The sequence below is a fragment of the Neoarius graeffei genome, chromosome 5, assembly GCF_027579695.1.
Source record: "Neoarius graeffei isolate fNeoGra1 chromosome 5, fNeoGra1.pri, whole genome shotgun sequence".
Taxonomy (NCBI): domain Eukaryota; kingdom Metazoa; phylum Chordata; class Actinopteri; order Siluriformes; family Ariidae; genus Neoarius; species Neoarius graeffei.
In genome coordinates, this window is record NC_083573.1 from 52,139,928 (window position 1) to 52,157,353 (window position 17,426).

General features: G+C 41.7%; 2 protein-coding genes across 2 annotated transcripts; one reads left to right on the top strand and one right to left on the bottom strand.

Moving 5' to 3' along the window:
• Positions 1-8,296: 8,296 nt before the first annotated feature.
• gtf3c6 (general transcription factor IIIC, polypeptide 6, alpha) lies at positions 8,297-9,177 on the top strand. The gene has a single exon (XM_060921995.1). It carries the CDS (start codon positions 8,420-8,422, stop codon positions 8,963-8,965), a length of 546 nt encoding a protein of 181 aa, XP_060777978.1. The 5' UTR covers positions 8,297-8,419; the 3' UTR covers positions 8,966-9,177.
• Positions 9,178-12,927: 3,750 nt separating this feature from the next.
• Positions 12,928-17,035, bottom strand: emg1 (EMG1 N1-specific pseudouridine methyltransferase). Its single transcript, XM_060921994.1, has 5 exons — positions 16,768-17,035; positions 15,629-15,730; positions 15,378-15,519; positions 14,646-14,854; positions 12,928-13,501 (listed from the first exon to the last, which is right to left on the bottom strand). The coding sequence occupies exons 1-5, from the start codon at positions 16,915-16,917 to the stop codon at positions 13,388-13,390; spliced, it is 717 nt and encodes a 238-aa protein (XP_060777977.1). The 5' UTR covers positions 16,918-17,035; the 3' UTR covers positions 12,928-13,387.
• Positions 17,036-17,426: the final 391 nt, after the last annotated feature.

The following is a 17,426-nucleotide window of genomic DNA, read 5'->3' on the forward strand; positions in this document are numbered from 1 at the left end:
AAGAGAACCCAGTTAAACAAATGAGACAAAAATATTATACTTGGTCATTTATTTATTGATGAAAATGATCCAATATTACATATCTGTGAGTGGCAAAAGTATGTGAACCTCTAGGATTAGCAGTTAATTTGAAGGTGAAATTAGAGTCAGGTGTTTTCAATCAATGGGATGACAATCAGGTGTGAGTGGGCACCCTGTTTTATTTAAAGAACAGGGATCTATCAAAGTCTGATCTTCACAACACGTTTGTGGAAGTGTATCATGGCACGAACAAAGGAGATTTCTGAGGACCTCAGAAAAAGCGTTGTTGATGCTCATCAGGCTGGAAAAGGTTACAAAACCATCTCTAAAGAGTTTGGACTCCACCAATCCACAGTCAGACAGACTGTGTACAAATGGAGGAAATTCAAGATCATTGTTACCCTCCCCAGGAGTGGGCGACCAACAAAGATCACTCCAAGAGCAAGGCGTGTAATAGTCGGCGAGGTCACAAAGGACCCCAGGGTAACTTCTAAGCAACTGAAGGCCTCTCTCACATTGGCTAATGTTAATATTCGTGAGTCCACCATCAGGAGAACACTGAACAACAATGGTGTGCATGGCAGGGTTGCAAGGAGAAAGCCACTGCTCTCCAAAAAGAATATTGCTTCTCATCTGCAGTTTGCTCAAGATCACGTGGACAAGCCAGAAGGCTATTGGAAAAATTTTGTGGACGGATGAGAACAAAATAGAACTTTTTGGTTTAAATGAGAAGCGTTATGTTTGGAGAAAGGAAAACACTGCATTCCAGCATAAGAACCTTATCCCATCTGTGAAACATGGTGGTGGTAGTATCATGGTTTGGGCCTGTTTTGCTGCATCTGGGCCAGGACGGCTTGCCATCATTGATGGAACAATGAATTCTGAATTATACCAGCGAATTCTAAAGGAAAATGTCAGGACATCTGTCCATGAACTGAATCTGGGTCATGCAGCAAGACAACGACCCTAAGCACACAAGTCGTTCTACCAAAGAATGGTTAAAGAAGAATAAAGTTAATGTTTTGGAATGGCTAAGTCAAAGTCCTGACCTTAATCCAATGGAAATGTTGTGGAAGGACCCGAAGCGAGCAGTTCATGTGAGGAAACCCACCGACATCCCAGAGTTGAAGCTGTTCTGTACGGAGGAATGGGCTAAAATTCCTCCAAGCCGGTGTGCAGGACTGATCAACAGTTACCGCAAACGTTTAGTTGCAGTTATTGCTGCACAAGGGGGTCACACCAGATACTGAAAGCAAAGGTTCACATACTTTTGCCACTCACAGATATGTAATATTGGATCATTTTCCTCAATAAATAAATGACCAAGTATAATATTTTTGTCTCATTTGTTTAACTGGGTTCTCTTTATCTATTTTTAGGACTTGTGTGAAAATCTGATGATGTTTTAGGTCATATTTATGCAGAAATGTAGAAAATTCTAAAGGGTTCACAAACTTTCAAGCACCACTGTGTATATATATATATATATATATATATATACACACACACACACAGGGGGCTGCAAAAGTAGGATTATACAGTAAGGATTATTCCAGTATTACCAGTATTATAATAGGGGTGCTAGGTTTCATTTAATACTAGAATTTATTTCATTCATTAAAAACATTATTACTATTTTTAATATTTTTATGTTCATTATTTTTTATTATAATACATCTATTATTTGCAGGTAAAGTGGAAATTTAACAATAGCTGGTAATTTAACAGACAAGGAGCGCAAATGGTTTTTGAAACAGTACTGGAAGACAGAGAATAATGAACGTGTGTGAGAGCATTGGCGAGAAACATTTGCATCGCCACCACCAACGAAGCTCACGATTTACTGGATACGTGAAAAATTTGAGCGTACGGGGTCTATCCACAACTTGCCGAAGAGTGGTCGACCAGTCACCGTGACAATGCCAGAGAATGCAATGTGAGTCACCCTAGCATTCACCCAGAGCCCTCAGAAATAAAAAAAACAGGGCGTCATCTGAATTGGGTACTGAACGCAGATTGTTGGGTCGTTTGATGCACCGTGTAGGACTGAAAATGTACGTGCCACGATTGATACATGGTTTATTGGAGGATGACTCAGATCGGCGTTTACAATTTTGCAAAGCCATCCTGAATGAGGAACGAGAGGGTGACAGCATTCTCCACAAAATCGTGTGGTCCGATGAAGCAAACTTTAAGCTATCGGGTGCCGTTAATCGGCACAATTGTGTGTATAACATACCACATATGTTAATTGTTTTAGCTGCTTTTTTGTTTTGTCCAGGGGAAATTGTTGCAATGTACTGCTCCATTTCTGTCTTCAGCACCAAGAAATGAGGCTTCTTGTTTGAGAATTTACATTTATGAATGTGAAATTTGGCAAAAAGTAAAATCAGATTGATGAGGAAAAATGCATGATTGGCCTTATTACTGTTAACCTCACAACCATATATAACATCTATATAGTAAAGAATAAAGTCAGAGAAAACATTATTAACAATAAAGGAGTTAATGTCTCTCCAAAGTTTATGTGTAAATTCACAAGACCAAAATAAATGAGAGACAGTTTCAGAGTGCAGTTCACAAAAAGAACAATTCGCATCAATGTCACACTTAAAATGATGTAAAAACATTTTATAATCTATAATTTTATAATCATTTTAAAATCTATGGAGCAACTTGAATGAGACCTCTTTAGTTTTATTTGTGAGAAAGAACTTTTGGGGTAAGGACCACCAGCGTACATGTTTTTCCCTCCTCACCACTGATCTCTACATAAAATATCTGGAGAGCTCATTGTCCAATCCCACTGAGCGTCCAATCCCACTGAGCGTCCAATCCCACTGAGCGTCCAATCCCACTGAGCATCCAATCCCACTGAGCATCCAATCCCACTGAGCGTCCAATCCCACTGAGCATCCAATCCGCGCTGTAGAGACGAGCGAAGCCATCTGGCTGCCATCTTACCACACCCATCGTGTGTCTTTGGCTTACGTGTTAAAGCGTCGTATCTGATCAAATTTGCCCCAAGAAAAGTATCTCCTGACTTTCCCCCTTTCATACCTCCTCTTATTTTTTCAACTTTACCCACATTCCTTACACATCTTCTTTATAGCGTGTTCCTTCATTGTTATTGTTGTTTTTTCCTTTTCCAGTTCAGTCTCTGATCATTTTTTGAACGGCTCTTTTACTAATATAATTATTTTTTTACATATATTATTTCAGTTTTTCTTTGTACAGGAAATCATATGTCGGACGCCAACCGAGAAATATGACCAACCCTTATTTAAGGGTACTTATCAATATACTTGCATTCAGTTTAAACTAAAATCATGTAGTTCAAACAGATAATCATGTCCATTCTGTCAATTTATGCAAGTGGGTGTGATGTGTGTAGATGATCTACATTGTTGTCAATTGTGCTTAGCCTTCTATTCATCTTGACATATCACTACAGTTACGTTGCCGATCTGATGGCTTCAGCCATCAAAGTCTAGGGAACATTTCAGTAGTGGTTTCCTGTTGCCTTGTACTGGATTATTATAGAGGTTTTCTCTCAACCATTCACATTTACACCTATGGACAATTTAGAGCCACCAATTAGCCTAACCTGCATGTCTTTGGACTGAAACCAGTGCACCCGTAGAAAACCTACACAGACACGGGAAGAACATGCAAACTCCATACAGAAAGGCCCCTGTTGACAATGGGGCTCAAACCTAGAACCTTCTTGCTGTGAGGTAACAGTGCTAACCACTACACCACCGTGCCGCCTGCTTAGCCTTAGGTAAATGAAAATGACTACTGACCAAACTAGAACAATAACATCTCTTTTTATTTGCATCCCTACGCGGTTTCCCCCACAGTCCAAAGACATGCAGGTTAGGTTAACTGGTGACTCTAAATTGACCGTAGGTGTGAATGTGAGTGTGAATGGTTGTCTGTGTCTATGTGTCAGCCCTGTGATGACCTGGCGACTTGTCCAGGGTGTACCCCGCCTCTCGCCCGTAGTCAGCTGGGATAGGCTCCAGCTTGCCTGCGACCCTGTAGAACAGGATAAAGCAGCTAGAGATAATGAGATGAGATGAGATACTAAATATAGAATAAATATTACGGCAGCACCCTTATGAATTATATATTTGTTTGTTTGCCCTCCACCATTATGAAGAGATGCTTCATCTCATCTCATCTCATCTCATTATCTCTAGCCGCTTTATCCTTCTACAGGGTCGCAGGCAAGCTGGAGCCTATCCCAGCTGACTACGGGCGAAAGGCAGGGTACACCCTGGACAAGTCGCCAGGTCATCACAGGGCTGACACATAGACACAGACAACCATTCACACTCACATTCACACCTACGGTCAATTTAGAGTCACCAGTTAACCTAACCTGCATGTCTTTGGACTGTGGGGGAAACCGGAGCACCCGGAGGAAACCCACGCGGACACGGGGAGAACATGCAAACTCCACACAGAAAGGCCCTCGCCGGCCCCGGAGCTCGAACCCGGACCTTCTTGCTGTGAGGCGACAGCGCTAACCACTACACCACCGTGCCGCCCAGAGATGCTTCAATTAATAATAATTTAACACAGGGCTTTTCAAAGAGTAGGGCGCGCCTCCCCTGGGGGGCGCCAGAGTTCTTCGGGGGGGCGCAACGTGAGGAAACATAAACCAGAATAAGTTACTATTGCGGACATTTAGCAAACTTCAGCTAGCCTTTGCCAGAGACAAAATGGATCGATTTTTAGTACCTAAAGCTACAGTGAGTGAGAAGACAGAGTCTGGGCCAAGCAAAAAAACAGAGCCTCCAGGATTTCGCGATGTTGCGATTTGCAAATTCAACCAATCCCCGCGAATTCAGGGTGGTGTTGCAATTATATCCAATCACCGCAACCTTCCCGCAAATTTGACCAATCGTTGGCGTCGTCTTGAGGTGACGTCGACAAACTACCTTCCGCCTTACTTCAAGAGAAGCAGCATGCACGCAGTGTTGCCAGATTGGGCGGTTTTAAGTGCATTTTGGCGGGTTTTGAACATATTTTGGACTGGAAAACGTCAGCAGTATCTGGCAACACTGCATGTGCGAGTCAGTGTTTATGTAGGCTTAAATTCTGTTACTGAAAGTGTGTTATGTTTACAGTGAAGGACTGTGTGCACTTTACATAAATTTTTTTACTTAATACAAGAAATTAATGGATGCCAACATTTTTGCCAAAATAGTATTTTATTTTCCATTGTTTAGGCAGCTTCAGCATCATACTGTGAGATTCTGTTCAAATTGTTTTTTTTCTTCTATGAAGCCTGAGCCATTTATTTTATTAGTTTATAATTATTGTTTAATTTAGTCTTCAGGAGAGACTGCCTGCACACAGTACTAGTATTAATAGTTTTTTTTTCTTACATGAAAGCTGAGGCATTTATATTATATTTTAAGGTAACTTCATGTTGTGCTGTGAGGTTCTACTTTAACTTTTGAACCAACAGGTGCATTTGGATAAGTAAAGCCTATTTTTCTGCATTTTTGTAGTCCTGGTAATCTTTTGTATTGGTAAAGTTGTTTATAGGACCATTTCAGTGTCTTTTGTTTTTTTAATCAATAGTCCCGCAATGTAATCGCAACAAAAACCTAAAAAACACCGCAACTTTCATCGCAATTTTTTGGAAACCACCCCCCGCAACAATCACAAAAAGGGTCTGCGGAATCCTGGGGGGACTGAAAAAAGAAGAAAGTATGACCACAAGTTTGGATTTTCATGGACTGGATCTGAAGATGCTCCACTGCCACAGTGTGTTGTCTGCCAAGAGGTGCTCACTAACGATGCTATGAGATGTTTAAAATGTGTAAAACAAGATGTTTTAAAAAGAAAAGCACAGATGTTTAAAATGTGTAAAAAAAAAAAGATGTTTTAAAAAGCACAGATGTTTAAAATGTGTAAAAGAAAAAAATAAAAATGTGTACAACAACCATTTTTAAAAAAAAAATACGAATGGAACATTAAGTATAGCAACAACAAAAATTGTAAGGGGGGCGCTGTTGTTTATTTGCTCTCTGAGAGGGGGCTGACTCTCCCACACTTTGAAAACCCCTGATTTAACAGATTAGCACTGTGTAGATGCTCTCATTCATTATCCAATATATTAAATAATGATCATTTAATCTGATAAATGTTAATCCAATCACATTGGTGTGTTTTGTCATGTTTCAATAACCAATTGCAATCGTTCAAGAAGATATTCTGTAGTCGGTGTTTAAAAACTTTATATAACTGTTTTGAATCTTTTATCTCAACAACTTTTAAACTGGGCGGCACGGTGGTGTAGTGGTTAGCGCTGTCGCCTCACAGCAAGAAGGTCCGGGTTCGAGCCCCGGGGCTGGCGAGGGCCTTTCTGTGCGGAGTTTGCATGTTCTCCCCGTGTCCGCGTGGGTTTCCTCCGGGTGCTCCGGTTTCCCCCACAGTCCAAAGACATGCAGGTTAGGTTAACTGGTGACTCTAAATTGACCGTAGGTGTGAATGAGAGTGTGAATGGTTGTCTGTGTCTATGTGTCAGCCCTGTGATGACCTGGCGACTTGTCCAGGGTGTACCCCGCCTTTCGCCCGTAGTCAGCTGGGATAGGCTCCAGCTTGCCTGCGACCCTGTAGAACAGGATAAAGCGGCTACAGATAATGAGTGAGACTTTTAAACTGGAGTGCCTGTCACGCCCATTCTGCAAATCCTTGTTTGTGATTGGTTAATAGACTGCTCTATCATACAAACTTGATAACTACAGCAGGCGTCGATTGGACATCCGGGTGTTTGACTCGCGTGAAAAATAATCCGGTAGCCAATCGCAGTGCAGGAGGCAAAAAAGGGTTTGATTGTGCATCTGGCGTTGTAATTCCAATTCTAAACATTCAAAAAGATTATAAAATCTCAAATGGTACTATTTCTAGAGTTGAGTTACTAACAATTACAAAGGCTTTGGAACTTCTTATCGATAAACCTCCCTTTCAGAATGTGATATTTTCTGATTCCTTGTCTGTCTTACAAAAAACTCAAAAGGAAGATAATGACATAGAATTATTAGATTTCCAATATCTTATGTACCAGCTTATCTTATGGGTGGTGAGGTTGGTTTCTGTTGGATTCCAGCTCATGTGGGTATTGAAGGAAATGAAATGGCTGATAAATTGGTCAAAAGATCAGTAAATAAAATCTATTATGACATTCATTGCCGTTTTGCCACTTCTGATATCACAAAACATATCAAAGATGTTATTTTTACAATATGGCAAGACAGATGGGAAAATTCCCAAACTGGTAGATTCTTCTACCAACTTGGACCAAACATTACAACACATACCACATATTCTGACAAACAAACAAACAAAGGATAAATTACAAGACTTAAATTTGGAAAATATCTACTTAATGATACACAATTTCTTTAAAAAAAAACAACCTCCAATCAATGTGCAACTTGTGGTGTAAAAGAAAACGTCAAACACCTGGTTCTAGACTGTATCAAATATCCAAACTTTCATGATAAAATTATTCAAAAAAATGAGAAATAAACAATTAGAAATTTCTATTAAAAATTCTCTTTACATAAATAATTTTATGATGACATAAGTTTATTATTGAAAAATAAATAAAAATTTAATTTAAAAAAAGAAACTCGTATTTAATGTGTGCGCTTGGGCGTGAACTAGTAGTTCCAATCCTTATCGGACGCCAAAACACTTCGAGTGGGAGGAGCGGCCCTCAATGAAGCTCAAGCCTCAAGCGCAGGAGGCGGGAATCGCAGTGCAGGAGGCGGGACTTGCCCCAAGTGCAGGAGGCGGGATTTGACAAGCCTCAAGTGCAGGAGGCGGGACTTGCCTTAAGTGCAGGAGGCGGGATTTAACAAGCCTCAAGTGCAGGAGGCGGGAATCGCAGTGCAGGAGGTGGGACTTGCCTTAAGTGCAGGAGGCGGGATTTGACAAGCCTCAAGTGCAGGAGGCGGGACTTGCCTTAAGTGCAGGAGGCGGGAATCGCAGTGCAGGAGGCGGGACTTTACAAGCCTCAAGTGCAGGAGGCGGGACTTGCCTTAAGCGCAGGAGGCGGGATTTGACAAGCCTCAAGCGCAGGAGGCGGGAATCGCAGTGCAGGAGGCGGGACTTTACAAGCCTCAAGTGCAGGAGGCGGGGAATCGCAGTGCAGGAGGCGGGACTTGCCTTAAGTGCAGGAGGCGGGATTTGACAAGCCTCAAGCGCAGGAGGAGGGACTTGCCCAGCCTCAAGTGCAGGAGGCGGGACTTGAGAGAATACAGGCAGGAAGCAAAACATGCGTAATTACGTTTTAGAGAAACAGGGAAGTGGGAAATTCAACAAGACCAGCACGTGTAGCGTTGCTGAAGGTGAGGGATAGATACATCGATAAATGGAGGACGAGTGGGAGGAGGAGGAGCAGCTGGTTGTGGCCGAGCTGTCCGGAGTGTTAGACTCGGATGTGTTGTGTCAGCGCGGCGGTGTGTGTAAGATGGTGGGCATGAGCAGCGAGCAGCCCATGCTGCAGGTGGGCCGCTATGTGTTCGCTGGGGAATACGAGGACGCCCTGGGGACCTGCGTGATCTTCGAAGAACAGACAAAGGATCAGACGAAACCCGAGTCGAGCCCTGTGCTCAAATACAGGTGCCACACCATGAAGAAGCTGATGCTCCAGAGGACTTTTCTGTCCGAGAGGAAGGAGGGAGAAGCGACTTCCGGGGGCATCGAGGTCCTGTCTCTGAATGAGGGGGAAATGAGTGGCAGATCCAACACAGTGTGTCACTACGCCCTGGACCCTGAAGAGCTGCAGAGACTAAATCCTGGGGAAGACATGAGCGACCAGTCGGACCCTGAACCAGCGGAGACCCAGCAGAGTTCTGTAAAGGAGGACAGTGTCCCAGGAGAGACAAGAGAAAAGCTCACAGAGCAACAGACCTGAACTGGACAGGGGAACAGATCTCACACTGGGATTCAAGGACACATTATGTTTAATAAATAAGATAATGAACATTTTTATACGAAATCTTGCTGCATCAGTGCATGATATATTGTTTCATGATCATGACTGTACTATTGATATTGATGAAGTCTGGAATATGCAAATAATAACTCTAATAAACATAATTTATTATTGACTAAGCCCTATCAAAAGAGTTTCCAGGTATGTTTTAATACATTTAAAGGTAGACGGCCTTTCAGATTTTTCAAGTGTAGGTCATTAAAAGAATTTTCCCTGACACCCAATTATTTTTGTTTAGTGGACCGAAAGCTACTGAATTCGAATCACAGACGAGCAATTTTATCAGTTTTTTTAATAGAACAATTAATGAATTTAAGGCCATGTGGCCCTAAATTTTCCACTATTTTTTCCTGCTTCACCATGACCCAATTCAAGATACTGCGTCATGTGGTGGGCTTTATATCCCACACATTGTGGGATATAAATTTGAAACAGGAAAGAAAAACGGAGGACATTAGTGTGCGAATGAAATGTGGAAGACCGACTACAGTAACGGAAAGCGAGAAGAAAAGATATGTTGCGAAGGAAAGGAAATGCAGGACCAAACTAATAAATATCGGTGGTCAGCGAGCACCTCGGTGTGATCAGCTGTTCGTTTAGCGACAGAATGATGGAACTGTCAGTGCACCGTCAAAGGTAAACCTGCGCACACGGACTTCCTCTGTCTGCTTGACTGCATGAAGCAAGCAATTTCATGCACATTATTTGCTAGTGAATCCCCTCAAATAACTTACCAGCCACAAAATGGCCTGATATATTGTGAGATATTACAGAAATAAACAATCATAATGACCACATTTCAGAAGGAAATAAATTTCACCGATTTTATGAAATTGAAAGGTCATTTAGCTTTAAGGGCATTCATACGAGTCAAAGAAAACAATGGTAGTCAAATTGTAGTAACAAGTCAATCACAACACTGCAAAATTTTACTGTCAATTTTACAGTAAGTTACTGGTGATTATAGTTAATTATTATTCTTCTTTTGGCTGCTCCCGATTAGGGGTCGCCACAGCGGATCTTTCGTCTCCATTGCTCCGTCTTCCGCATCCTTCTCTACCACACCTGCCACTTTCATGTCCTCTCTCACCACATCCATGTAACTCCTCTTTGGCCTTCCTCGTTTTCGTGTGCCTGGCAGCTCCATCCTCAACATTCTCCTTCCAACATGCTCTGCATCTCTTCTCAGGATGTGCCCATACCATCTCAGTCTCATCTCTCTTAGCTTAATTCCCAAGCTCTCCACATGTGCTGTCCCTCTGATGTGCCTAGTAATTATAATTACTATATGTTATAGTTCATTACTAGGCTTAATTCCAGTAGCAGTCAGAAAGTAAGCTTAGGCTGTCAGTGTCCACATTCATAAACTTCTCAGAATAGCAGTGATGAAATGTGATCTGTGCACAATCACAACTCATCTCATCTCATTATCTGTAGCCGCTTTATCCTTCTACAGGGTCGCAGGCAAGCTGGAGCCTATCCCAGCTGACTACAGGCGAAAGGCGAGGTACACCCTGGACAAGTCGCCAGGTCATCACAGGGCTGACACATAGACACAGACAACCATTCACACCTACGGTCAATTTAGAGTCGCCAGTTAACCTAACCTGCATGTCTTTGGACTGTGGGGGAAACCGGAGCACCCGGAGGAAACCCACGCGGACACGGGGAGAACATGCAAACTCCGCACAGAAAGGCCCTCGCCGGCCCCGGGGCTCGAACCCAGGACCTTCTTGCTGTGAGGCGACAGCGCTAACCACTACACCACCATGCCGCCCACAGTCACAACTAAGGGGGAAAAAACATTTGAAGTTACCGCTGCAGATTGAAAGGCTATCAAAGTGTACCTGTACTGTCTTTCGACATTAAAAATGAACATGATTAACACAGATTTATACTCTTCAAAAAGGGTTCTTCAAGAGTGCTTTGGATTGTGTGGTTGAGAACGGAGCTTCATTTGGACCCCTCACTGAAAGGCAAACCCTCTTATAGAGTTCCTCATAAATCTTGCTAACAAAGTGCTAGATGCAAATAGGACAAACAAAATTATAATACCCTACCCAAGTAGCAGAAGTGCACAATTATCTCAAATGTCCTTAGATGCTGTAACTTTACAATTTCCCATCACAGGAACTAAGGGACTCAAAGATGTTCCAGCATGACCATGATCCTGTGCACAAAGCGAGACCCATGAGGACATGGTTTGCCAAGGTTGGTGTGGAAGAACTTGACCTGGACAGAACCTTGACCTCAACTCCACTGAACACCTTTGGGATGAACTGGAACGCTGACTGCAGCCCAGACCTCCTCACCAGACATCAGTACCTGATCTCACTAATGCTCTTGTGGCTAAAAGAGCAAAAATCCCCCACAGCCACACTCCAAAATCTACTGGAAAGCCTTCCCAGATGAGTGGAGGTTGTTATAACAAAGGGGGAATAAACCTAGAATGGGATGCTCAGCATGATTGTTTTGGATGGAAATGTCTGAGGCCACAGTGTGGGGACGCTGTAGTCTTTTAATACACACATTTAACACCAGTCGATGCACCAATCTGTTTTCATTTTCTACAGGATATAACGGTGATCGATAGCGCTGTGCACCGCTGTGCAGCACTTCCACACTCTTCCGGAATTATTCTTTTTCTCAAGCACAAGCTATTTGTATTTATGAACTAATAACCAGCCTACATATGACTGACATCACATTAAAGTTCAGGGTTTTTTTTTTAATGAAATATGCTATCCATAAGCATGGCCAGACACAAATTACCAAAAGCAGGGACAGGAGAGAGAGAGAGAGAAGAGTGAAGTGGACAAAAGCCCAAGCAGGTTGCTGAAGCAGAGTAGCTCCAGTAGCAGCATCCAGACACAAACGCTTCCTAAAAGCAGTGGAAAAAGATGGATGCCAGTTACCAAGTCAGCAGTCAACCATTTTTTTTAAGAAAAACTCAAATCAGGCTAAAGTGGTATGAGATGTGTAACAGCAGTAAATCTTCCCAGCAATTATACAACCTGGTTTCCAAAAAAAAAAAAAAGTTGGGATGCTGTCTAAAACGTAAATTAAAACAGTGTGAGGAGTTGTAAATCATGGAAATCGTATATTTATTTGAAAATAGCATAAAGACAACATATCAGATGTTGAAACTGAGAAAGTGTATTGTTAAAAAAAAAAAATGCTCATTTTGAATTTAATGCCAGGAACACATTTCAAAGAAATTAGGGAAGGGACATGTTTACTGTCAGCATAATTCCAGTGAAGCATGCAGTGAGATGCCTGGTCAGAAAACAGACCATAATTTAAAAAAAAAAAAAAAAAAAACACACTCCACTGGGTGGTGTAATCCTTCGACATTAACAAGAAGTAAATAGAACAAACAAACAAACAAACAGTCTAAACTCAATTGTGCAACAGTGCAATGAAATGTCAGTTTAGCTGGTGCTGCATATTGTTTCATGTTCAGGAAACTGAAGGATGAGGAGTGAAGGGCAAAAGCAGAGAGAGAGAGAGAGAGAGAGAGAAGAAGAAACCAGGATAAGCGTTGCCAAAAGTGACCAGAGCTGCAGCACAGAGCCAAAAGTCTGCGAGCAAAGATAAGCCGACACCAGCGCAGTCCCGTGATGGGAATAATCAGAAAAAGAAAGTTGTCAACAAAACCAAAACACAAATCTCACCACAAACAGCAAGCAATTCATTCTGAAATTTCTCATTAAGCTGCCTGATAAGAGACAATGGCACATGCCTGCATTTGGATTACTTTTACTCAACCTAGTTGAATAAATTGCCTTCATTCTGTTAGTTGTGTTCATAGCTGTCCATTTCCCACGCAAAGCAACACTGGATTCGAGCAATGGTGCACGATATGAAAACAGACGTGGCTCTTTTGTGAGTTGCTGTCTTTTAATGTCAGAAAAAAAAAAAACCCCAAACATTTCTAATTCACATAGCTGTACATTTATTAAAATCTTAGCAGAATGTCCTTATGTCCTACATGCAATCTGTTCTTTGTGTTTCTACTTTCAGCCCTTTAACACACTAAAATCAACAATAGTTACGTTTTAGAGACAAAGAAATTCTGTTTTATCGGTACACAGGCACTGAGATTTTATCATGACATTAAAATATCAAATATTTGTGTGATCACCACAGAAAGCACATGACAGTGACAGGAGTGTTGGGTTATCATCAGTGTGATAAAGAATATTACTACTGCCTACTCATGTGACCACGATAGAAAACTGACCAGTTTCACTTAAAAAGAAGTGAAGATTTAGCATTGCATTGGTCCGCACACACAGATAAGCGCCAAGTTTGACCCAAAGTTTAGCACGTATGTTTTTATCACAACACTCCCCAGGCCTCCTCAAACGCAGAGCATATTTTGGAACATGTAAGAGCTGCAGACAGAGGGTAGTTACTGATGGAAACTGTCTTCTCTGTGTAGTCCACATTTACCTAGAAAAGAAAAGAAACAAGTTTACTTAACATCCAGTACCAGGCAAAAGTTTGGACACACCTCCTAATTCAATGGTGGTTCTTTATTTTTATTCATTAAAAAAAAAAAAAGTCACTTCACATCTTAAAGTAATGATGGATGTCGTTCCTCTTGACTTAATTGAGCAGTTCTTGACAAAATATGGATTACTACAGTTGTGGAATCGGGCTATTTACTGTATTTATTATTTACTCTGATTGCAAACACGTTAAGAAGGCAAAAAACTGCACTAACTTGACAAGGCACAGCTGGTAACTAAAAATCATTCCTCATGAAGCTGGTTAAGATAATGCCAATAGTGTGCAAAGCATCATCAAGGTAAACGGTGGCTACTTTGAGGAATCTTATTTAAAAAAAAAAAAAAAAAATCATATTTGAACACTTTGTTTACCACATACTTCAATACATGTTCCAGATGTTATTTCACAGTTTGAAGTCTTCAGTATTGTTCTACAACATAGAAAATAGTCCAAATACAGAAAAACCTACAAGTAGGTGTGTCCAAACATTTGACTGCTAGCGTGTATAACCCAAAAGCACGGTTAACAGTTGCCAACATTCAGTCTAGAGCATGCTGGCAATAGTAAGTGGGTGGAAATCTCGCCCACACTGATTTTACACCGATTCACGAGGTCAATATTGCTACCATGCAATGGAAGCTTACAGCTTATAACCCTAAACAAAAATCATACATTTGCCTCAAAAGACATTTCAGCCAAGTAATAATACATATGCGCGCACACAAGCATGCTACACTATGGTGACATGCATAAATCAGAAAACACATGTGATCTGATCAAATCCAAGTCCTACATTTTTAACCCTATTCACAATGGTTTGGTCATACAAAATCATATCAAATGAAGCTCAATTATTAATGGTTGTTGACGGACTAAAAGAGTCTTTATATTATTCATGGGAACATTTAAGCATGCTGGTATTTAATAGATCGAGTAAAGTGGTTCTCAAACCAATCCTCAAAGTCTCCCAGGCAGTCGACATTTTTGCTTCACATCTGTGTTATGTGAGAACCACTGGTCTAGTCTGAGAGACTGAGTACTGGTTTGAGAGCCACTGATCAAGTAGGTGTGAGGAGAAACCCACTGTTCCATGTGCAAATGCTCCAACAACCACCACAGCAGGACCATCCTTTGGGACGAGGGTTCTGGAACAGACTGCTTCTCCTGCTTTGAAGGATGTAGCATAGCGTGGGCATCCTGCAGGCAAGTGGTCTGAAACGGGGTTTTTAATCATCCTCAGCAAGCGCTGCGGCCCATCAGCCGCTCTCACACTCAGCTTGTGCAGGAGCTGCACTGAGAGTAAAGATAAGAGAAAACTAAGCAGAGACTTGCTGTCAGTGTAAATCAATCTAGTGTAATAAATCATACTTCAATCCAACATGGCCCTAACTCAAAATTTTCAGGTACAGTAGCAAGTTAAAACAATGCTGTACAATTCTGTGCATGATAGTTAAAGTGTTTAGAGATGCAGGGGTGATAGCGTTCCGGCGCCGCGCCGGATTTCCGGCGTACCGTGGGTGGGGGGAAAAAAAAAAAAAAAATCTAGTTCGCCCATTGTCCTGTGTCATTCTGAGATGCGCAGATAGACAGTAAAGGGAATTCCGAATTCCCTTTACTGTCTATCTGCGCATCTCAGAATGACACAGGACAATGGGCGAACTAGATTTTTTTTCCCCCCAGCCACGGTACGCTGGAAATCCGGCGCGGCGCCGGAACGCCATCACCCCTGGAGATGCCTTTAACTAAATCTTCTAGGGTACAAGTGTACACAGATCTGAGGCTGTTTAAAAAAAAAAAAAAAAAAGAGGTACTTTACCCATGAGTCCACAAAAGCGAGGGAAGGTGCGGGGAATTCGTGTCTGAGGATTGATCTCGATCAGACCATTCTTCTCAGTGTGAACGTACACCTGCAGCAGTCCTGCTCTGTTCAATGGGCTGTCCATCAACATAAGCAGAGACTGTATAAAAGCAAACGATTCATTTTCAAGAACATTGCTATCAAATGTCAGTTGCTCTGTGGTAGAAAGCACAATTAAATGATGTCTTGTCAAGCAACTCTATTGTTACCTGATGAGTGATATCTGGGCGAACATTGCCAGGATCCCTTCCACTCTTTATTATAATATTCTTGTGTTGGTCACAGTTCAGTAGCTCGAATGTCTTCCCAACCTTAAAGAACCAACACAAAATTAAAATACACTTTTCTGAAGCATACAGTGACTCAACATCCCAGTAAATACAGTTAGCATTTAATTTCCCATTTTATAACATAAGGCGGCACGGTGGTGTAATGGTTAGCGCTGTTGCCTCACAGCAAGAAGGTCCGGGTTCGAGCCCCGTGGCCGGCGAGGGCCTTTCTGTGCGGAGTTTGCATGTTCTCCCCGTGTCTGCGTGGGTTTCCTCCGGGTGCTCCGGTTTCCCCCACAGTCCAAAGACATGCAGGTTAGGTTAACTGGTGACTCTAAATTGACCGTAGGTGTGAATGTGAGTGTGAATGGTTGTCTGTGTCTATGTGTCAGCCCTGTGATGACCTGGCGACTTGTCCAGGGTGTACCCCGCCTTTCGCCCGTAGTCAGCTGGGATAGGCTCCAGCTTGCCTGCGACCTTGTAGAACAGGATAAAGCGGCTACAGATAATGAGATGAGATTTTATAACATTATGGTCTTGTTATTAAAATCAGTACTATTCCCAAAACAAGTTGTTAATAACATCTGTCTTGTTTTATGAAATACAAATCATGGGAAACTTATGATAATCAACCAAGTTTGAGTATAGCAACTGATCTGTACAGGAATGGTTCGAATAATGTTTCCCTAACGTTAGGGGAACGTTCTCCGAGCCATACTGCGCAATTAAATGTATTACTGTAAAGATAAGTTTCCTAGAACTAGAAGGGGACCACCTGTTCTCTGAACGTTCCAGGAAACATAAGCAAACGTTCCCAGAACAGACTGGAAACCAATCACCATTAACTGAAGTAAATCAGTCGCTCCGCATTAATTACAAGATTAGCAGCAAGCCATGAAACTGATGTGATGATGAGCAAAACTCAATGGTAATATAAACATGCAAAGTAGTGTCTAATAAAACGTCATACACTTTATTAAGAAGCAGGTCAAAAACGCCAGTTATTACCCGAAGCCTCTAGTTTATCTAAAGTTAACTACAGCATTAGCATTTCTTAACCACGGATAGTTTATACTCACTTTCACGGTTTCCAGCGTCGCTCCTTCCAAAACAACAACAAGTCGAGCCTCTATCATTTTGTCGTGCATATTTCGTGGTCGTTTCGCTGTTTTTGGTTCATATTGGTCTAAGTGTTCGAGACCACGCTTCTCTCCTGTGTGAGCCGCCATCTTGTTTGAGTCGAAGGCGCGTCGCAGCAATTGTGCGTCATATCATAAGCGACTCACTGCTGTGCTTCTTCAAAACACTCCTAGTGGCTTTGTGTCAGAATAAAAGCGACACAAACACCAAGTTCAGATAACTGTATATTTCTTCAATTATAAACACAAACTGAATAGACGTACTTTATCTTACTATATCATAATGCCTAGTACATTTCAAGACTTAATCACTAAATACACTACCGTTCAAAAGTTTGGGGTCACCCAGACAATTTTGTGTTTTCCATGAAAAGTCACACTTTTATTTACCACCATAAGTTGTAAAACGAATAGAAAATATAGTCAAGACATTTTTCTGGCCATTTTGAGCATTTAATCGACCCACAAATGTGATGCTCCAGAAACTCAATCTGCTCAAAGGAAGGTCAGTTTTATAGCTTCTCTAAAGAGCTCAACTGTTTTCAGCTGTGCTAACATGATTGTACAAGGGTTTTCTAATCATCCATTAGCCTTCTGAG